Genomic DNA, 24,098 nt, shown 5'->3' with positions numbered 1-24,098 from the left:
GGGGTGAGACCGGAAGGAAAGGGTCAAGCCCCAGAGGTGGGAGGATCTTCCTAGGAGAGGAGCGCTCAGGTGATGCTTGTCCAGGGGGACCAACAAGCCAAGGAGCTAGCAGCTCACGTTAATTTTGGTAGCTCATTGAATTATACCCGAGCTCAGAGTTGAAAGATAAACTTTGAGAGGCTCGTTTTTCCTGGTATCGTTGTTTGTCTCAGGCCAAGCAGAGCAGGAGAAAAAGACTTGTCTCCCAAATAGGAAGGAAACCCTTGAGGAAACATTATGCCAGGGCAACCCATAATGCAGGTACAGTCTTTCATGGGTGCTGGACTCCTGGGGGGTTGGTGGAGGGGGGCATCCTGGGGGCTTCCAGCACCAGGGCCCACCAACCTTTATTTACCCCAGGTGCCTCCCAAGGCAAGGCAATAGCTTCCTTTGGCCAACACCCATTATATGCTCAACTTTTCTACAAGAATTAGGGGTATTCAATGTATATCTTGGGGCCAGAATAAGCTAAATACCTGGATGGATACGAGAGAAAGGATTTTCCCCTTTATGACACTGAGGAGGGGCTAGCAAAAGGGACCAAGAAGAAATGGTGCAGATCATGATGCTTCCCAACCTTTATCATGGCACGAAGAGAAAATGGTAATATTTGTATGGCACACTGGAGTTGTATAAGTTAGGGTGTAGATTATGCTGATATAATAAAGACCCCAAAATACTGTGACCTAAATATCATACATTTCTCCCTCATGTAAGAGTCTAAGGGTGAGCAGTCCAGGACTGGTGGGATAGCTCTGCCTTCCTGAACAAGTAGTTTCCATCTTTGGGGCAAAGGTGAGTATTAAAATTCTCAATATCTCCCACAAATAGGGTAGAGGAAGGGCAGATAAAGCAGGCACAGAAATGATAATCATCCCTTTTGCTCACATCTCATTGGTTGGGTAAGATGGACGTCATAAAAATAAAAATTAACTTTTGTGCATCAAAAGACATCAAGAAGGTGAAAAGATAACCGACAGAAAGGGAGACTATTTGCAAATTATGTATAGGATAAGGGTCTAGTATCCAATATATATAAATAACTTTTTATGACTCAACAACAAAAAGACAACCCAATTAAAATTTGGGCAAAGGACTTGAATAGACATTTCTCCAAAGAAGATATACAAATGGCCAACAAGCACACAAAACGATGCTTAACATCATTAGTCATTAGGGAAATGCAAATCAAAACCACACGAAGTGCCACTTCACATCCACTAGGATGGCTATAATTCTTAAAAAAGGAAAATAAGTGTTAGGATGTGGAAAAACTGGAAACCTTGTATACTGCTGGTGGGAATGTAAAATGCTTCAGCTACTGTAGACAGCAATTTGGCAGTTCCTCAAAAAGTTAAGCACAGAATTACCATATGATTCAACAATTCCACTCCTAGGTATATACCCAAAGAACTGAAAACAAGTACAAGTACACACATGTTCACAGCAGCACTATTCACAATAGCCAAAAGGTGTAAATATCCCAAACATCCAACAATGAACAGATAAACAAAATGTGGTACATACATACAGTGGAATATTAGTCAACCATAAAAAAACTGAAGTACAAATAATGCTTACATGGACGAACCTGCAAAACATTATGCTAAGGAAGCCATATACAAAACGTCACATATTGTATGATTCCATTTATATGAAATATCCAAAACAAATATATCCATAGAGACAGAATGCAGATTAGTGGTTGCCTTAGTGGGGCTGAGGGGAGAATGAGGAGAAACTGCTTAATGGGTAAGGGGTTTTACTTTGGAATGATGAAAATGTTTTGGAACTAGACAGGTGGTGGATGAAAAACATTGTGAATGTACTAAATACTACTAAATTGTTCACTTAAAAATGGCTATTTTCATATTATGTAAATTTCACTTCAACAATTTTTTAAATGTGAATGGTGTAAACACTGCAATTAAACAGCAGAGATTTGCAGACTGAGTTTTAAAAACAATACCCAATTGTATGCTCTTCATGAGAAACGCATTTTAAATAGAAAGACACAAATAGGTTAAAAGTAAAAGGATGGGAAAAGATATGCTATGCTAAGACTAATTAAAAGAAAGCTAGAGTGTGTATATTAATATCAGATAAAGTAGGTTTGGGAGCAAAGAATATTGCCAGGGACTAAGAAGTTCATTTTGTAATGATACGGGGATATATTAGTTAAGAGTACATAATAATCCCAAAGGTTTAGGCATTTAATACAAGAACTTCAAAACACATAAAGCAAAAGCTTATAGAACCAAAAAAGAAAAACAGACAAATTCACAATTATAGCCAGAGATGGCAAAACCCCCTCTCTGAAAACAATTGACAAGAGATAGTAGACTTAATATAACAGGTATTAAAAGAATAGGAAATACATAAATGTACCAAACTACATCTGTTTATTTAGTATATGCTTGAGTTGACATTTACAATAAGTGGGAAAGGTGGATTATTTGTAAATGATGCTGAGAAATGGGGTAGTCATAGGGGGGTAGAATGAGATTCTTACGAAAAAACTTAAAATGTAAAAAAAATGAAAGCACAGAAGGAGAAATCATGTGAAACGTATTAAATTGTCTCAAGATGTAGGCCTTTTAAATATGAATCAAAACTTAAGAGCCTTAAAAGAAAATACTGGTAAATTAGATAACATAAAAATCAATTTTGCATGGCAAAAGAGGACTGTAAGCAAATTCAAAAAACAAATAATACACTGGAAAAAAATTTGCAAATCACATCATAAGGAGCTAACTTCCCTACTATATAAGTAAAAGGTCACTTTCCAATTGAATATTGGGCAAGAAATATAGACAATTCACAGACAAGAAGCTCAAACCCATTCATAATAAGAAAAAAGCAAATAAAAACTACACTGGAATATAATTTCCCACTTATCAGATTGATAAAGATCCAGTAGTTTAATGGTTTGCCCTAACAGATGAGAAATTTACACTCAAAAGCTCAAAATACATATACTTTTTGAATATACATGTAACAGTTATAAAAATTGATTACATATGAGGCTATAAAGGAAGACTCATTCAATTCCAAAGAATTAATATAAACCTCTAATGTAATAGCATTAGAAACAAATAACAAAAAGATAGCCAAGAATTGTGAGTTAAAGAGGAACCCCTAACATAAATTACAAAACATGTGGAAATGCATAATGCAACAGCATAGGACAGAATACAACAATGAAAACGCTAAATGCCAAAACTATAGGACACAACTTATGTAGTAGAGGGAAACATACAACTTAAGTACATTTTCAGGGAAAACAAAAAACTAAATTCTCAATTCAAAAATGCAGATTTGGAATATACAATGGAGTATTACTCAGCCATAAAAAGAAACGAAATTGAGTTATTTGTAGTGAGGTGGGTGGACCCAGAGTCTGTCATACAGAGTGAAGTAAGTCAGAAAGAGAAAAACAAATATCGTATGCTAACACATATATATGGAATCTTAAAAAAAAAAAAAAAGCTTCTGAAGAAGCTAGGGGCAGGACAGGAATAAAGACACAGACATAGAGAATGGACTTGAGGACACGGGGAGTGGGAAGGGTAAGCTGGGACGAAGTGAGAGAGTGGCATGGACATATATACACTACCAAATGTAAAAACGATAGTGGGAAGCAGCCGCATAGCACAGGGAGATCAGCTTGGTGCTTTGTGACCACCTAGAGGGTTGGGATAGGGAGGGTGGGAGGGAGACGCAAGAGGGAGGAGATATGGGGATATATGTATATGTATAGCTGATTCACTTTGTTATAAAGCAGAAACTAACACACCATTGTAAAGCAATTATACTCCAATAAAGATGCTTAAAAAAATGTAAATTAAGAGGACAGAGCACACTCAAAAAAGAATTAAATGACAAACATAAAGGGCAGAAGAAATCAATAAAGAATTAGGAAAAATAAGAGAAAAGGATAACAAAGCCAAGAGATAGGTTTTTTTTTGAAGATCAATGATCAGTAAGTTATGTAAACCTCTGTCAAAGCTGATAAAAATAAAAGAGCAAAGATGTAAATGAGAAAATGAGTAAGAATCCAAATGAAGTTAGATTATAAAAGAATCTTATGAATGACTATTTGCAAACAAATTTGACAACCTAAACAAAATGAATACATTTCTAGAAAATATAAAATACCAAAGTTGGCACAAGAAACAAAATTTGAATAAATCTGATACACTGAAATAGTATAGAAACATCCCCTCAAAAGAAGAAAAGCCTAAAGCCCAGATGGACTTACAAGTACATTTTAACTAAACTTTTGTAAATAGATTTGATGACCTATTTGATAAGAGTTAAACATGGTTAAAAAAATAAAGACCCACTTGATAGAAGGTCCAAATGATGAGGAAGTATAGAGATATAACTTCAACTCACCAGTAGTCAATAACAATAATGCAAACTAAAACATTCAAGGAAGATAAATCTTATCAAGTGTTTACAAGGACACAGAGGTGCTCTTGGGGAGAATGTAAATAGTTGCAGCCATTTTAGAAAGTAATCTGGTTGTACCTCATAACATTGTGCAAAAAAATCCTTTGCACAATATTCTACAGCAAGTAGTCTAATCTAGTTCAGGTCCACAAGGGGACAAATACCAGGATGTTCTTTGTGCCAGCCACGAGTTGTATGCAGAAATGAATAAATTAAAAGTAGTAAACATTTACTATGAATTACTATGCAAATGTTAGAAGCACTGAATAGCATAACAGCACTGTGCACAGAATAACATGATCAATCCAAAATATGGTACTGAGTAGAAAAAAGTGACACTTTTATAGCATAATACCAATAATATAAATTTCAAACACACAACATGACTTATTTGATAGGGGATATATACACATTTAAGGATGCATACCAAACATAGCTGTGTATGTGCCCATGGGGGAGATTAGGAATTGGGAGCGACGGGGGGAAGAACCAAGAAATGAGTGTTAGACTAAACAATTTTGGTAATATACTAGGAATTGAGATCCAAAAATATAAATGCAAAATTTAAAAACCGAGAGCCATACCCTTCCTGGCCTCTATTTTAATAGAAGGCAGAGTCCTAACAGCCCCAAATATCCCAACAGGGAGCTCTGAAGCGACTCTGGAACTGCAGTTCCCTCTCCAGGATCAGAGAGAAGGGCTAGGAGCACAGCTGTTTGAGACTCCACACACTGGGAAACAGGACACAGGGGCTGAATTTGCAATTCTGTCTCATATAAGCAGCTGGCTCTCAGGCATGCAATTCAACTTCCTACTTAATTTCATCATTAATAATTGCCATGTTAACTTTTTACATATATTACAGTCAAGTAATCCTCACAAAAACGTGGAAGGCTGTAATTATTTTAGTTTTACAGATAACCAAACTGAGTCTGAAAGAAGTATAATCACCTTTTCAGGTTCTCCCAACTAAAAGACCTGACATCCATGTGAAGGTCTAACGCCAACATCTATACATGTGCCAATAATCAAAAGAGTGGATACTTCCACTACTCTTTCTGGAAGAACATGTGAGAAATTCCCCCACGCAAATGCCTTAAGAAAGCTGACCAGGAAAGTGACTCATTCTTCTGTCACTGAAGTAGCCTCAACTCATGGCTTCAAGCAATCTGCTTTTCTCTATCATACAATTTATTGTCTCCCTGTCCCGAGCTCTGTGAATAAAGTAGGGTAAAGTAAATATTTTAAGAACTAGAATCAATGTGAAATGATGCTCTAAAAAGGAAACATTTTTTCCAGCTGTCTCTAAAAGGGACCCAATCATAATAGCAGCAATTTTGCCCCCAATTCATGTGCAGTCCTAGCATCCAAATACAGTAACTGCTAAAAGGGTACAGGACTCCATGGAAAATTTACTTCTATCAATACATCACATAAACCTTTGCACTTGCTCAGGAAGAGATGTCTGAAATACTTTTAAAAAGAAAGAAAACCTTCTATTAGGAGGAAGAGAGCAAGTGGAATTTTAACACACCTGAAGCAGCTTAGCCACATTTCCTTTTGACTCATTTACATCAGTCGAGGCAATTTTAAATTATCATCAATTTTCAAATGGTTGTTTTTTAACAATGTTATTGAAACAATGTTCACAAATCCTAAAACAAGTTCAAGTTTTATAGAGTAATTAATATATATTTCTTATTAAAATGAGCTCTACTGTGGGCCATCTTTTTCTTCTTGGGCAAGAGGAACAATAGAAATTAGAAAATATAGTATATAAGGAAAATGCAATCTTACTTTAGACTCTTTCTCAGGCCCCCAAATCCATCTAGCAAGACCTTTTGCTGAGAAAAATTATTTGAAGACTTCTATTTCTGATTTCATAACCTCTCTCTGTTCCTGACCAAGGTTCTTGGACTCCTTAATTAATAGAAATTGCTAAGAGGCCAGATGAGAAATTCAGGCAAGGCTTTATTGGGACTCATGCTGCAGCACAAGGGAGCGAAAACAAGTAACAGATGCCCTTGCTCGCTCTTGGTGTGTGCGTGGGGGTGTGAGCTGATCCCTAAACGGGGTGAGGGTCAGGCTGGAAGGGTGGCTTAGGTGGTCGGCCCACCTCCTTGGTGGTGCTGTGTGCAGGGATTATGTGCAGTACCCTGATTTTGCCCTCGACACCTCAGAAGTGGCAGTTGGGTTTTTTTGTATCTTGTTGTTCATAATTTGCCCCAACTGCGCATGCATGCAGTTATTTTTAGTCCTATATAGTTTTTTTTGTATTCTGTTGCTCCAAGAGACATTTGTCCAGGTGCATGCACTGTAGCAAAGGGTGCCAGGTTCCAGGTCCCAGCTTGTCTCATTTCAAAAGTATATGCTTGTTTTCTCCCTCCCTAAATTCCTTGGAAGGTAGCTAACTTTGGACAGAAAACATTTAGGATGGGTCTGGAATATCCTATTATTGCCAGAAAGTAAAGTTGCTTGCAGAGATGTCAGGGCAGTGCTGAAGGGAGCAAGGAGTTAGCTTAAAGTGGCCCCAATGGCTAAATTCTGATAATTTGAGCATCAAAATATATATATACATTATAATTAAAATGTGTTAAGACTGTAGAAGGCCATGAGTTCATGAGACTAAAAAGAAAAATGTTAAAATGCAATACACAAATACAGAGGCATAATAAAATGAGAATTTAGTAAGAACAAAGTATAAAACATATATATACACACACATACATATACATATATGCATTTCCTTTCCATTAGGTAGATAAGGCCTATACATGTGTATATGTGTGTACGTGTATATGTAGCATGAATAGACAGATCTCTCATCTCTCCCAGGTCTTTAATCAAAAGTTAACTTCAAAAGAGGACTTCACTGGCCACACAATCTAAAATATCAACCTGCTCACCCAGCTCTTCCTTCATCTTTTTCTCCTTAGAAGTTACTCTCTTATATAGTATATGTTTTACTTATATATATTTTTTATTGTCTATCTTCTTCACTAGAAATTAGCTCTATGAAGGCAAGGATTTTTTTCTGTTTAACTCACAACTGTTACCTCCAAAGCCTGGATTAGAACAAAGCCTGGCACAGAGTAGGTGTTCAATACAAAAATTTTAAATAAAACACATACACATAAACACACAAATACAAACCTTCTACTTAAGAAAGAGTAAATAAAGAAAACTCTTCTATATGACAAGCAAAAACTGCATAAACTGTAACAAGGCAGAAAGATATGTTCAGCACAATAACCAGATTAAAAAAGAAATCCAAAAAGTCATTGTCATTGATCACACTCAACCAAGTAGAAAAGGTTTAACCAGTGTGTTCTAAATGGATTAGTTCATGTCCTAAAGATAATTAACTAAACAGACTCAAACTCTTATCTCTTAGGATAGGAAATCTCTAGCTGGTCCTAATATCTATAAGGTACTAATAAAGCATGAGTTTTTAATAATGCTAAAAGATCAAGTCAATATATCACAATAAGACAATGGATTGTATAGTTGCAGATAAACAAAATTTAGGTACCTCATTGTGAGGAGAAACATCAGATTGTAAAATACAAACACCTGTGCTAAAGGCATGGGTGTAACAGATTTTATCAACATTACAAGTGAAGTTTAACTGTAAAAACAGAATCAGTGGCTTGGGTTTATATCACCTTGGAGGAAGAAATCAGGTGCCATACTTAGATCAAGAATCAATTAGTGAACAACTCAGACTCATCACTGGTCTGAGTTATTATTTTTTTTCCTTTAAGCTTAGTAAGTTTAGAGTAACCCTGAGGAGCTTTCTGATGTAAGTTAAAACTAAACCCTTAGAACATATTAAAATAAGTGTTCCTATACCCCCAGAAAGTATGAGAGAATAAAGGAATGATTACATGAATTTAGCTTACGATTATTAATATATTATAGATATAATGCAAGTTTGGCAGTGTTTTAAAACCATTATATTTGTTTCTGTTCAAGGTTTGAAGTATTCAATTATACTAGATCTGTAATTTAAGTTGTTCAAAGGGAATTTGTCTTAATATTTAAGAAAAATAATTTTCAGATTTTTATTAGATATAAGTATAAATTGACTATTAAAGACATTTATATTAGTAGTCAATGTTTTGCTCCACGCACATATATTCACATGTAAATCCTTCACTTTTTCATAATTCATTTGTCCTGATCTGTTTTTATAGATGCTCTCCAGACAATGCCCAAGATTATAACTGGTTCTAACTGTTCAAAGTGGCAACATCTCCATATTAAAGTTTACCTTCGTATATCCACTCACATAAAACAGGAATATACTGCCCCACACCCTCCTGTTCCTCATTACTCTGAATAGTAATGATTTATACTCTAAAAATTTTAGGCTCCAACTGCTTTACTTTAACCATTAGTTGAAAATGGCTCATTCTTTTTGTCTGCCAGCAATGTCTTGTCTAATATGTCTAGTTTCAAAGAAGTTATCCATAAACTTCTTAAACCAAGTTTACAACCCACCCACAAAAGAAGACCTCATTTACAATTCTATCTTATTCTATCACATGATATGTTTAAACCCACGCTGAAAGTAGAAAATCAAATAATTCCTTTAAGATGAAGAGCCATTCATTAAACTGATGGATCCATTATTCTCTTAGCTGGCCAATCTTTCTTTAAAGGTCTATAGTGAGTCACTGCCACAAATGATTTTAATTCCCTATGAGAAAGCCTGGTAATAAGTTTTACTAAGTGAATTTTTAAAAATTCTACCTTATTGTGAAACAGACTAATGAATACTAAATTAGTTTTTATCAACAAATAAAATGTAACAATTCTCTCAGCTTTATGAAGGCTGTGTATTTAACTTTCATATACTTATGAGGTTTATACTCAGGATAAACAATTATGCCATATAAAAGATTAAGGCTTTCTCACATGTGTAGCAAACATGGGGTGTATGAGTCAGGACTCTGATTCCAAGAGGCAAAAACCCAAATCAAATTAACATAAGCAGAAAAAAGAAAATTTATTGGATCACAAAAATGAAAAAGTAAAAAATGGTGTAGACTTCAGACATGACTGGATCCAGAAGATCAAACAGCATCCTCAGATTTCTGTCTCTGACCTCAGTTTTCCTTTGTGTTGGATTTATCCTGGGAAGGCTTTCTTCATGTGGTGGCAAAAAGGCTACTGGTGAGTTTTTAACCTAAATCCTTGAAACTTGCAATTCCGGGGTGGGGAAAAAAAAATCTTTTCTTACTACCCATAACAATAACCCCCTAGGACTCTACTGGTCTAGACAGGGACATTTGTAAATCCCTTATCTATCATGAGGTTGAAGAAAATAATTGGCCTGCCTATGAGCAATCTACTGCTCTCCCTGATTAAACAATTTCATCAGAATGATATGCATTGAGGGTGAGGTAAGTCTCAAATGGGGTACAGAACAGATCCAAAAGTAATAGATGTCTACTACTCAGGCTATTTCAAATAAGGGATGCTCATGAACTGAAGGCTTCTCCATAGGTACTACATTCATAGAATTACCAACTGAAGAACTCACTGATATTTATTTAATAAGGACTGAATGGTGACTAAATGTTTTCTTTCTTATACTTGTTATACATAATCAGAGAGTTTCTCTATTATGAATTTTCTGATGTCGTCTAAGAGCTGAAGCACAGCTAAAATTGTTCCCACATTCATTACAGTTATAGGGTTTTTCTCCAGCATGAATTCTCTGGTGTAGCCTAAGGGACAAGATCTGATGGAAAGCCTTCCCACATTCATTACATTCATAAGGTTTCTCTCCAGTATGAATTCTCTGATGTTGATTAAGGTATGAGCCACAACTGAAGGCCTTCCCACATTTGTTACATTCATAGGGTTTCTCTCCTGCATGACTTCTCTTATGATGAATTAGAACTAAAGCATCACTGAAGGCTTTCCCACATTTACTGCATTCAAAAGGTCTCTCTCCAGTATGAATTCTATGATGTCGATTAAGTTGTGAGTCAGTCCTAAAAAACTTTCCACATTTGATGCACTCGTAGGGCTTTTCACCGGTGTGAATTCTCTGATGTTGATTAAGGTGTGAGCGATAGCCAAAGGTCTTTCCACATTCATTACATTTAAAGGGTTTCTCTCCTGTGTGAATTCTTTGATGCAGAGTAAGGGCTATGCGTCTGCTGAAGGCTTTTCCACATTGATTACATTCATAGGGTTTCTCTCCAGTGTGAATTCTCTGATGTTGATTAAGGTGTGCACTCTGTCTGAAGGCTTTGTTACATTCCTTACATTCATATGGTTTCTCTCCTGTGTGAATTCTCTGATGTTCCACAAGGAAGGCATAACGGCTAAAGGCCTTCCCACATTCATTGCATGCAAAGGGTTTCTCTCCAGTGTGGATTCTCTGATGTTGAGCAAGGTGCGCACTCTGTCTGAAAGCTTTGTTACATTCCTTACATTCATATGGTTTCTCCCCAGTATGAGCTCTCTGATGCTCACTGAGAAAGAAGTCATGGCTAAAGGCTTTTCCACAGTCATTGCATGCGTATGGTTTCTCTCTACTGTGAATTCTCTGAGGTTGAGTAAAGAATGAGTAACAGCTAAAGGCAGCACCACATTCAACATATCCATGGGATAATTTTCCAAGATGAGTTGTGTGATGTTGAGTAAGTAATGAGTGGAAACTTAAGAGATCTGAAAAATCATTACTTTCGTAACGTTTCTCCCCAGAAGGAATTTCTGCATCTTTACTAAGGTATGTACTCTGGTTGAATTCTTCACATTCATTACCTATCAAAGATTCCTTCTCAGCATGTAGTCTTTTATGTTCAGTTAGAACTGAATTTGGGGGGAACATTTTATCATAAATATCAAATTTATGTACTTGCTCTACTGTGGGAACTCTCTGTTGTGTTAAAAGTACTGAGTTCAAGAGAACATTTCTCTCAGAATTATTATATTCATTGTCTCTTTTCATGGCAGAGATTTCCTTAAGAGTTGTCACTTGCCTGAAATGCCTCTCCTGATTTCCCTGATGCTGCTCAAATTCACCCTCATATTTCCAGGCTTCTCTGAAACTGGAGGATTCAAGGCCATAACTTGTAAGTCTTTCCATTATCATCCCCTGGGATATTTCCTCTTCATCAATGTACCATTTTGGAGATAATGCCTTGATTTCATACAAAGAGTCCCCTTCTGAAAAATATCAAGAAAGCAAATGTCTCCTTTTTACCTTTGCAGGGAGAAAGAAAACTGTTATAAAAGAAATTAAAGAATTTACTTGGGGGAAAGAGGGGAGAAAGTCATGGTTCTGACTTTTTTTAATCAATTTACATTCCTGTCAGCAACATGAAATATGTCTTCAAACTCATTCACACTGGCTAACATCATTCTAAAAATCTTTGCCCTTACAAGTAAAGAGTACCTCATTATTGTTTTAATTTGCAATTCTCTGATTATAAAATTGAGCATTTGCATATATATTTATGTACCTTTTATATATTTTGTGGTTTCTTCTTTGGTGAATTCCTTATTCACGTACTTTGCATATATTTTAATTACACTGGCATTTCTTTTAAGTGGTTTATAGAAGTCATTATAAATTTAAGACATTAAGGCTTTATGAGCATTTTTCTCCCTCAAATCACATGTCATCTTCATTTATAATTTTATTGTCGCATGTCATCTTGATTTATAATGCTTCTGATAAAATTTTTAAAAAATTTGTATGAACTCAAATCTTCCAATTTTTCCATTATAGAGCCTGGCCTTTATGTCATTTTAAGAAAGACTTTCCAAAACCCAATATTATACAAATATTATCCATAACTTTTAAGAAAATCTTTTTGTACCACTAATTTGAAAAACCACCTTTATCTAATACTAAGTTCTCATATATACATGGGTGTATTTTTGTACATTCTTCACTGTTCCACTGATCTATTTCACCGTTCTTATATCAGACCAATCTCATGGATAACAGGCAAAATTCTTAAATATTAAAAATTGAATCAAGCAGTATATTAAATAAATAATACACATGATGAAGTATGCAATTCAGAAATACAAAAATTGTTCATCAATAGGAAATCCTTTACTATATTATTATATTATTCTCTATACTTTCCTATATTTTTAACTTCATCAGTAAAAAAAGAAAAAAATATTTCCAGAAATAAAAACTTGACTCTCCATCCTGAGAGAGAACATATCTACCAGGAAAAAGTGACCCAAAATGGTCAAGACTAAAACATGTCCTGATAAAATGACTTTAAAATGAAAGAAAGAACCATCTAGGAGGTCAGAACAAAATATAAAGGCACTTATACATAAAGGGAAAATATCAAGCTGGCATCAGACTTCTTTGTAACAACATTCAACACCAATACTATACTATAAGCAACTTAAGGAAAGAATGGCCAGTTATGAACAAGGTAGAGCTTAGGGGGACATTGTTTGCATGAACTCTTTTTGAGGAAACTGCTAGAGAGCAGATTTCAGCCAATCCAGAGATGTTCAGAGAAATTTCAGCAAAATGACCTAGTGGAAAACACTAAATATATTTAACTACAGAATTAAGACAAAAGGAAAGGTTGGGATAAATGTGACACAAGAGCATGTAAATATAATATGCCTGGACACTGTAAAAAGCATACAAGTAACAAAATTTGGGAAGAGAAGGTGGGGAGTATAATAAGGCTACTTGTTGACTCATCTGTAACAGGTTAAAAAAATCAAAGGTTAGTTTTTAAAGCTGACCAATCAAGTAATAGAAGGAATAAATACTGTCTAAAGAAACAGAGCACTATAACCTTGAAGGCACTAGAACAAAAGAAGAATCTTTCTAATTATTATAAAAACTATAGTATTACACGACCAAAAAAAAAGCCTAGGAAAACAGACAAGTTAAAGTCTTTTTTAAAAACTGTAAAAATCAGAAAATATAACACAAAACAATGTACAGAATTAAGCCCAAACATATCAAAAACGTGGTTGGACTTTCACCTATTAAATTGAAATGATATCCAGATTGGTTCACAAAGCAAAACTCAATTCTATACTGCATATAAAGCTCACGTTTAAAACAAGGTGATTTTACAAAGTTGAAAATAAAAAGATGATAAAGGCCCTAAAGAAAGCATAAAAAGGCAAGAAACAGATTCTCCCTGAGGGCCTTCAGAGGGAAGGCAGGCTGCTAACATCTTGATTTCAGCCCTGTAAGACCCATTTTCAACTTCTGACCTGGATCCAGAGCTATATGATAATAAATTTGCGTTGTTTTCAGCCACTAAATTTGTGGTAATTTGTTACAGCAGCCATAAGAAACTAATACAAAAAGCAGACAGGTACAACCTTTTGGGGAGAAATTTGGCAATTCCTAAACTACATATGCACTTACTTAGCAAACCTACATCTACGAAACAACCCTGAAAATAAAGCCTCAACAAAAGGAACATACATATTTACAAGGTTATTTATTGCAGCATTGTCTGTAATTGTAAACTACTGCAAACATCCCAAATGTTCACACATTATAGAGTATTGAATAAATTACCATAACATCCACAGAATGGAGTATTCTGCAGCTGTTAGAAAAATGAGGAAGCTCTCCATGAACTCATATGGAGTGATTTCCTGTACAGCTGACCCCCGAACAATGCAGGGGCTATGGGTATAACTTTACAGTCAGCCCTCCAAATCTGCAGTTCAGCATCCATGGATTCAACCCACCTCGGATCGTGTAGTAAGTATTTATTGAAAAAATTCACATATAAGTGGACCCTCGTAGTTCAAACCATGTCATTATAGCTAAGTAAAAAGAGCAAATGCAAATCTACAGGTATATCTGCTCACTTGTGCAAAAGAAACATAAAAAGGACAAACCTGAAAATAAAGACTGGTGATCTACAAGGGGTAGGTAAGAAAGGGGCAGGAAGAAGTAGGGAACAGAAACAAGATAGTAAGGATGAGGAGGGAGCAACACTTTTCTGAGGATACATTCTTGTAAAGGTCTGATTCTTAGGAGCACAGTAATGTTTCAGATACAAAAAAAAAAATTGAAATCAACCAGGATGTAGTAGGAATCAACAGAAACAAATGAACCTAGAAGAACTAACCTAAGTAACTCTGCAAAATAGTTTTTGACTGAATACTTAAGACTAAAAAAGTACATTTGTACCTAAATACAAATAATGTAATCTACTTAGTAAATTTATTCCTCACAGAGGAATAGGTTAGAAATTCTGAAACTACTTTGTGTGTATACTTAAATTGAGCAAATAATTAAATACATTGCTTCTCATTGTCAGAAGGAGAAATTACAAATAAGTAAAGGAGAAAGGCTATGATAAACCCTGTGGAGGGTAGGACTAAAATCAAGGTATCAATATAAACCAATAATTTAATATATTAAAAAAAAATAGAGGCAGAAATAAATATAGAAGTGTGTGTCTGTCTAGAAGTGTGTGTTGGTATACATACATATATTTTCCAGCTCAATCTGCTGTGAGGGCCTAGAAGAAATCACTTCCAGTAGCAATAAGTACACCTAGTACCCAGACCTTGGTTTCTAAACATCATTTCCCAATAAAAGGAACCAGGGCTCCTTGGAGAAGTGGTTGATTCAAGGCTGGGGAAAGGAAAACAAGATGAACCTGGAACACCTGGAACCACGAAGTGGGGCATGTTAAAAGGTCATAGGAACCAACTTGAAGAAGATCCCAATGGTCAAAGCTGGAACACTTTGAGCAACAAAATAATGATACAGTAGTTTTAACTCACAGGAAAAAAAAAACCCCATCATTCCATAAATATGAAGAAATATTTTAATATATAAACAAATGGGAGAGATGAAACAGCTCTTCCAGACAGAACAATCCTAGTTAATATGTGTAAAGAAAAGAAGGAAATAAAAATGTCAACATCAGGTCAATACCACAACAGTGGTAATTGTTGCAGACAAGATCCAACAGGGCTGTGGATGCTAAAATTAGTCGGCAAAAGTCTCAGAAGAAACTGAATAGTATCAGGTATCTTCCCCAAATATTTATTAATTATAAATAGAAAAATAGTAACTTTACAATGGAGAAACCAGGCAGATACCACCTTCACCAAGTGATGAAAATTAACATCATTGATAATAAGATATATCAATATTATCAATCCTTTGGTATGATGCACTCACTGAGAAGGATACAACATTATTTCTGTGGCACTCTTTTCAAAAATGCACTACCTCAATCTAGTCATGAGAAAACGTTAGATAAACCCAAATAGAACGCAAGCAAATGTAATGAGCCATTTGTCTAGAGTGAAGCATATCTGAAGACTCTGGAGAGATTTCTCCAAGAAGGTAAAATCAATAGATAACCTAATGTGTCTGAGTGTCTTAAGAGATTTAAACAATTGATCAGGAGTTAAGAATTGAGTTAGGAATATGTATATAGAAAACTAAGGAAAAAAAATAGACAAAACCCCAGATAATTATTAATGCCAAGAAAAATAAAAATTACAGAAAAAGTAATCTTGGTATATGCACAGCACAGCTACGACTAGCACTTAATAGCCATAATAATGTAAACACTGAACAGTGATTCAATAAAAATTAAGATATTGGTATGGGACCTAATCAAACTTACAAGCTTTTGCACAGCAAAGGAAACCATAAAAAAAACCCAAAAGACAACCTATGGAATGGGAGAAAATGTTTGCAAATGATGCGACAAGGGCTTAATCTCCAAAATATACAAACAGCTCATGCAACTCAACAACAAAAAACAAACAACTCAATCGAAAAATGGGCAGAAGACCTTAATAGACATTTCTCCAAAGAAGACATACAGATGGCAAGCAGGCCCATGAAAAGATGCTCAGCATCACTAATTATTAGAGAAATGCAAATCAAAACTACAATGAGGTACCACCTCACAACGGTCAGAATGGCCATCATTAAAAAGTCTACAAATAACAAATGCTGGAGAAGGTGTGGAGAAAAGGGAACCCTCCTACACTGTTGGTGGGAATGTAAGTTGGTGCAGCCACTATGGAAAACAGTATGGAGGTTCCTCAGAAAACTAAAAATAGAATTACCATATGATCCAGCAATCCCATTCCTGGGCATATACCTGGACAAAACTATAATTCAAAAAGATACATGCACCCTTATATTCATAGCAGCACTATTCACAATAGCCAAGACATGGAAACAACCTAAATGTCCATCTACAGATGAAAGGATAAAGAAGATGTGGTACGTACACACACACACACACACACACACACAATGGAATACTACGCCGCCATAAAAAAGAACGAAATAATGCTATTTGCAGCAACATGGATGCAACTAAGAGATTACCATAATAAGTCATAAAGAGAAAGACAAATACCATATGATATCACTTATATGTGGAACCTAAAATATGGCACAAATGAACCTATCTACAAAACAGAAACAGACTCATAGAGAACAGACTTGTGGTTGCCAAGAGGGAGGGGGTGGGGGAGGGAAGAACTGGGAGTGTGGGATTAGCAGATGTAAACTATTATATATAGGATGGATAAACAACAAGGTCCTACTTATAGCACAGGGAACTATATTCAATATCCTGTGATAAACCATAATGGAAAAGAATATAAAAAAAAAAGAATGTCCATATGTGTATAACTGAGTCACTTTGCTGTACAGCAGAGATTGGCACAACGTGGTAAATCAACTACACTTCAATTAAAAAAATAAATAAAACTTAAAAAATTATGATATCGGTGAGATAGGAAGACAGAAATCGTGTGTGTGCGCGTGCATGCTCACACACATGTTGGATTCAGGATAAGAAAGTACTAAATTCTTATTTTCTTAGTGAAGATATTGGATGAGGACTAAACCTGAAAAAAACAATCAAGAAATAGCAACATAAACATATTTATTAGAGGCATGAAGGAAACACCAAAAGAAGCTGCAAAAGTAAAGAAAGTGGATCCCTCTAGGGAGAGGGAAACTGGGAAGCAGGGCAAGAGACCTCCTTTTTTAAAGGAATAAGCCTTATAAAACAACTTGTCTCTTCAACCAATGTGCATGCATAACTTTGATAATAACTTTGATAAAAATAAAAACTCTAAAAAGAAATCTAGAAATGTATATAACTCTGTTCATAAAGGGGAAAGAAGAACTTAAAAGGAACAAGATTCAGGGTATAGGTAGAAATATTATTGAGAATATAACTTGATAGAAATAGAGAGGAAATGACCCCCTGAAGCCCAGGACAGCCTCCTCAAATGCAGGGCAGTCTTCTTATGACCACTTGGGCTGTCACCTTACAACAGCCCTCCCTGTTCCCCATCACTCACCTGCATATTGACCATCTGACATCTCTCTCTCCACCATGCAAGGATTCTTCCCTTGCTCCAATAAGGAGATCACGTTGGGCTTAGAAATGGAAAGTCCTGTTTACAGGAGAAGAAAAATGAGAGCCAGCAAGACAGACAGATAGATAAACAAATCAACTTGCTATTGCTGTTCCAGACTCAGACTCAATCTCTTGGTCATTAGGCAAGAAAGGCCATTAGAGGAAGGGCCAGAGAATGGAAAGATGCTTGAATGGAGAATGAGAAAGACAAAGCCTCTTTCATAGCAGTTCTCAAAGTACTAGAGCAGAAGAACCATCACCTAGGAACTTATTAGAAATGCAAAGTCTCAGGCTGCCCCAACCCAGACCTACTGAATCAGAAGCCACAGTGGTTCTCAAATTTTAATGGGCATCAGAACCACTTGGAGGGCTCATTAAAACCCAGACTATTAGGCCTATTCCCAGATTCTGTAGGTCTATAGTGGGACCCCATAATTTGCAATTAAAAAAATTCCCACGCCATACTAATGCTGCTATCCCAAACCATCATTCTAGAGCAAAGGGAACTATACTCATTTATAACTCTATGAAACTACTTTGAATAATTTCCTGGGAACACGAAGTAGAAATCCAGCTGAGCATTTAAGATGCCCTAGATATTCCCAATGGAGGAAGCAAAAACACCTCATAGGGAAGATTTGAATTACGGGGGATACATATCCTTACCAAGCCATACCAAGTTCCTGTAGTTCTCCAACATGACATCTCTGTACAAATCCTTCTGAGATGAGTCCAGCCATTCCCACTCCTCTTGGGAAAAATTTAGAGCCACATCCCTGAAGGTCACCAAACCCTGAAATTTTTTTAAAAATGTTGTTTGCCAAGTACTCCCATATGGTCCTAGCATCTTCCTCAGTCTCTCTCAGAAGAATTTAACTCAGTTGATCATCTCCTTGAAATGCTTTCTACTACTGAGTCCCCGGACCCACACTCTCCTGGTTTTCCTTCTACATCAGTGCTTCTTAGTCTCTTTTGCTGGTTCCTCCTCTTCTTGTCAGCCTCTTATATTGAATGCCTTAATCTCAGTCCTTGGACCTCTTTCCTATCTACATTCGCCACAACCCTACCCTCAAGATAATCTCATCCTGTCCCATGGCTTTAAATACACTAATGACTCTCAAATTCACATCTCCAGTCTTGAACTCTAGGTATATAATCAATACTTTACTTGGATATCCAACAGGTCTCTTGAATTTAATATATCTAGAACTCAATTCTTGATTCTTATCTCATCCCACCCTGTCTTCCTATCTCAGTAAATGGCATGACCATTTACACAATTGCCCAGGTCAAAAATCTTCGTAGTCATTCATGATTTCTTTCTTCCTCTCATACTCCACAACCAATCCCTGATCAAATCCCATATTTTCTATCTCCAATATACACCCAGAATCTCACCAGCTCCAATACCACCACCATGGTCCAGGCAGCTATCACCTCCCACCTGGATTACTGCAGCAGTCTCCTGACTGGCCTCCCTGCTTCCACTCTTACTTCTCTATTTATTTTCCTTTTAAAACATAAATCAAATCACATCACAAACACCCCAATGGTTCTCCTTCACCTTTAGAACAAAAATCAAAGTTCTGATCATGACTTTTAAGGGCCTGCATAGTTTGGTCCCCAGCTACTGCTCTGATCTCACAGTGCACATTTCCCTCTGAGGATACTGGCTTATTGCTATCCCTGGAACATATCAAACATGCTCCCACCACAGTAACTTTGTACTTGCTATTCCTTCTACTTTTTTAAAGCTCTTCCCCAGATCTCCACAAAACTTACTCCCTACTTTCACTCAGGTTTTTCTTTGCTCAACTGTCACTTTCTCAGAAAAGCCGTCCCTGACCTCCCTATTTGATAATCACACTCCATCCTTTATTTCACTTGCATTCATCTCCAACACAACAAATTGTGATCCATCTACAGAGGAAAAGTTCTGTTCCATCATACATTTAAGCACAACACTGAGTAAAAAAAGCAACTAAATGTTTTGTAGAAGGATTATATGAACAAATAGTGGAGAGAGAGAAGTGAAGAGAGTGCTCACTGGGCTACTTGTGACTCTCTCTGAGGTCCCAAAGTTCTGAAAAATGATGTGGAATTTCTGGAAACAAAGTGAAAACATCAACTTACCTGGGACATGGCTTTACATAGTCCAACAGCCATTCTTCCTTCCTTCTTCAGTTTTCTCTTTTGGAGGACAAAGTCCTGAGAAGGGAGAGTTAAACAAGAAAAAAAAATGGCAGAGCAGCCCTATGTTGCTGATCTGAGACTCACAGAGTTTTTTGCCCCTTTATGGTCCCTAGTTTCTTTACATGGACCAGCCCTACCCCGTTCCAAGATCTGAGAAAAAAGGCCAAAGTTGAACTTAACCCCTGAAGTCCTGACTAATATTAAGGACACACAGCCTGAACTCAACAAAATCTAAAGTCCATCCTATCGCCAATAAGACAATTTATGATCTAGCCCTGGCTGCCCCTTAGACCTCATTTCCCACTCTTCTCCCCCTTATTAGCCCCACTCCAGGCATACAGATTTCCTTATAGTTCCTCAAACACTGTCCACACTCCTTTTTCAAGGCTGTGGCCTTGGCTTTTCCTTCTGCCTGGACACGGCACATTCCCTCTCTTCATTCTTATCTGTGCTCAATTGTTACAACATTGGAGGGACCTCCCTATTCTACCTAAAGAGAATCTCCCTCCCAGTTATTATTTTTCCTTATCTTGATTTATTTTTCCTCTTAGCATTTAACATCATTGGACATGTTACTTTTTTTTTTTCTGTTAACTGTTGTCTTCCCAAACAATAGTATAAGATTTAAGACAGCCAGGATTTGTTGGGTTCACTGGTATATCTCTAGTGCTAGAATAATGCCAGAACCACTGTAAGTGCTAAAAACATATTTGATAAACAAATAAACAAATCTTACTTATTTAAAAAAGGTAGGTATTATTATCCCCATTTTACCACCACGTGCAATTGAGGTTCAAAAAGCTTAAACAGCTAACTCCAAGTCATAAGAGTCAAACTGCAGTGTGGCTCAAAAACTGGTCCTCTTTCAAGAGACCACAATGTTTGTATGGGAAATAGTCAACATAACCTGAGAAATCAATGCTATATGTTTTTCAGAGAAGCATATTCGGAGGCAGCAGGTGTTACCTTTATTACTCCACAGAAATTCAGCCTGAGGCAAACATTGACAAATTTCAATACCAAACCAACAAGAAACTGCACAGCCTGAAACAAGTTCCTTGTCTTCTCAGAGCCAACATTTCTTCACTCTGAAAACAAAGACAGTTGTGTTTGACTTAGAATTTAAGATATACAACCCCCTAATTCTGGGCTACTCTGCACTAACCAACTCAATCTGTAAGTAAATTATTTCCTTAGTGCAATGCAGCTTGAATTTGTCCATAAAAGCCTTTGCAACCCAAGAGGAGAATCAGTGAAGTCTTCTCAGCACCTGGGAGCTCTAAGTAGCACCTGCATAAAAAAAATAGTTTTTAAATTGCTGTTTCAAATCGCTGTGTGTCATTTGAATAATATTTTTCAAGTTTGAGATGAACCATCAGTCTCTGAAAGGTGTTGGGAAAGACTTGCGCTTTATATAGACCCCCAGACACACACTGACTCTCCACTCCTTTCCTCATTGGCTACATGACCTTGGGCAAATCAACCCAACAGTCAGAACCTTTCCTCACTGTCAAGATTGCTTGAGCCAACTCCTGGCATAGAGAAGTGCCACCCTTATTGCCACTTAGATTTTACACACACAGTTGAAAAGGAAATGAGAGCATTTTTCTTTGTTACGTGAAGTCAGAACCAAACACTTAGTTCACTTGGTATGTGAGAAAAAGAGCCATGGATCAGTCTCTCTCAGCACCAAACATGGAAGAGTTTTGACAAGGACAAACCTAAAATCTCAAACTCCATGGCCTAAGGAGAGGAAGACTGGGCTTTCAGGTTGGGCTTTCCTCCCCCAAAGGCAGCCAATATGAGGATGGTTTCACTACAGTGCCTTTAGATTGGGTTCTGTTACTCACAATGGGACCAAACGAAGAGACCCAGGTTAAGTTCCATGTCCAGAAGGGTCCCAGTCCAAGACCACAGACAATCCTCTCCAACACCCTCAGAACTCAGGGCCCCCATTTTTCACCCTCACAGCGTGGGAAAGATCAAGAGAGTTTAGCAATTAAAAGCAAGGACTCTGGAGCCAAATAGCCTGGGCTTAAGTCCTGATTCTGTCACTTAGTAACTGTGTGAATGTGGGTGAGTAATTTTAATCTTTCTGTGTCTCACAGTCACACACTAGGTCTGACATACACATACAAATTCTCACCCAATCACACACATATATGTGGTCACATAATTGCGACTGTAATGTCACATACATACACAGTGGTATTAACACAAAGATAGAAATGATGATACACAGTTACTCCAAGAGAGAGACAGTCACACACAATCTCATGCATAGTGACATACCACACAAAGTCACACATCCTGCCACAATTACTCACACAAAATTATACCTGCAGAGACAGATGGTCATGGGCACGTAATCACACCTTCTGTCACACACATTCAAACGCAGTTACATCCACAGGGACAAGGGGTCAAACACAGTCACACACACACCCACAAAGCGACACACACACACACAATGTCACACCCGCAATCTCTCACAAACCCATACACAATAACACAGTTACACCTGCGGAGACAGTCACGCACAAACACACACAGACTCGGAGTTTTATACCGGAGACAGACGGTCACAGTCGCGCACAATCACATACACGGTGACACAGAAGATCACACCCTGTCACACCCGCAGCCTGTCACACAGTCTCCTCGGCGGCGCCCTCCTGGTCCCCATCCCGCTCCCTGCCGGTCCACCCCAAGCCCGGCCCTGCCCTCTGGCTCTCGCGCGTAGCCAGGCCCTACTCACCTCCTGGCGCCGCTGGCTCTGGAAACACGCCCAACGACCCGAGACCAGCGACGTCGCCTCCCAGAATCCCCTGCGGGGCGGAGCGGGGCGGGGACTGAGGCGCGCGGGACCCCGAGCTCGGCTGTGTAAACTCCAGCTGCAGGAACCTGGACTAGCCACTCAGCTTTTCCCTCCGACCCTGCGGACCACGAGCCCCAGAACGCTTTGCGCCTCGGCCTCTTTGCGGAAAGAACAACATTTCCCAGAGGGCCCCGAGGCACGTCTCGACATCGCGCCTGCGCTACAGGTGACCGCGGCCGCAGGTGCGGGTACCCGGAGCGCTGTGTGCGACCCTGGGCGATCTTGGGCACTCAAATGACTCTGGGCTACTGTGTGTGAGGGAATGGTGAAGCTGCGCACGTCCGTGACTGTTATTGAATGCTCAGGTGGGGCGGTTAGTGTGTGTGACTGTCGCTGCACGCTTTTGTACTTGCTCACCACGGGGCGACGGGTTCTGTCGGTGTAGTGAGCTTCTGTATTTTCAGTCACGCCCCGTGAGTGTGGGTCGTTGTGTGACAGATTGTGGGTCTGTCACGCCAAGAATGGGAGAGTGATTGTGGGTGTGTGAGGAACTGTGGCTGACTTTGGGCATGACGTTTCTGTAACTGTGTTCTTATCCCAGAGATCGCAGGAGTTTACCCATAATGGGCGGTGTTTCTGGGCTTGTCTTTAGGGTTGAGTACGTGGGAGAAGAGTGTTTGTGTGTCTGTGTGTGAGCCTGTCTCCAGGTCTAACTGTTCTCCCACCCCCACCCAACCCTTCACCTCCGGCCATGGGTGGGGTCAGTGTTATCCTCATTTTTATTATCCCTTCTCTGATTGCCCCATATGTGATGCCAGGCACAGAGGGTAATTATATTCCAGTTGTAGGAAGATGCTCATTTGCACCAAAGCCATTTATAATGTTGTAGCCAACAGCTCTGGGGTTTATTGCTGTTTCTCCTTTTCACTTTACAACTTTAATTAGGGCCCAGCTTTAAGAAAAACTGTCCACAGTCAGGAGGACAAGAATGTGAACCCCTGAGTGATGTTCAAGAAAACCAGAGCTGAACAGTAGTTGAGGGGGTTGTTTTTTGTTTTTGTTTTTTAAATTCAGGAACTATTGCAATAGGGGGAAAGAGACTTCAGTATAGAACTGGGCTCAATTCCAAATATAGCAAGAACAAGTGGGGATTTATAGGCAAGGAACAAGTTGGGGTTGGGGGGTGGTCAGTTCAT

At 37.8% G+C, this 24,098-nt stretch overlaps 1 protein-coding gene across 3 annotated transcripts; it reads right to left on the bottom strand.

The window, feature by feature from the left end:
* Positions 1-9,516: 9,516 nt before the first annotated feature.
* On the bottom strand, positions 9,517-22,994 carry ZNF527 (zinc finger protein 527). 3 transcript variants are annotated; one of them, XM_061174104.1, is made up of 6 exons: positions 22,843-22,994; positions 21,051-21,172; positions 20,025-20,099; positions 18,558-18,684; positions 17,833-17,928; positions 9,517-11,682 (listed from the first exon to the last, which is right to left on the bottom strand). In XM_061174104.1, exons 3-6 carry the CDS (start codon positions 20,055-20,057, stop codon positions 10,109-10,111), a joined length of 1,830 nt encoding a protein of 609 aa, XP_061030087.1. In that variant the 5' UTR covers positions 20,058-20,099; positions 21,051-21,172; positions 22,843-22,994; the 3' UTR covers positions 9,517-10,108. The 3 variants fall into 3 exon arrangements, with proteins under 3 accessions (XP_061030087.1, XP_061030088.1, XP_061030089.1); XM_061174105.1 differs by lacking the exon at positions 22,843-22,994 and adding an exon at positions 21,250-21,304; XM_061174106.1 differs by lacking the exons at positions 21,051-21,172; positions 22,843-22,994 and having other exon boundaries at positions 18,568-18,684; positions 20,025-20,088.
* Positions 22,995-24,098: the final 1,104 nt, after the last annotated feature.

The sequence above is a fragment of the Eubalaena glacialis genome, chromosome 18 (genome assembly GCF_028564815.1).
Source record: "Eubalaena glacialis isolate mEubGla1 chromosome 18, mEubGla1.1.hap2.+ XY, whole genome shotgun sequence".
NCBI classification, from domain to species: domain Eukaryota; kingdom Metazoa; phylum Chordata; class Mammalia; order Artiodactyla; family Balaenidae; genus Eubalaena; species Eubalaena glacialis.
The sequence above is the reverse complement of the archived record's forward strand: the minus strand, read 5'-3'. Positions and strand labels throughout refer to the sequence as shown.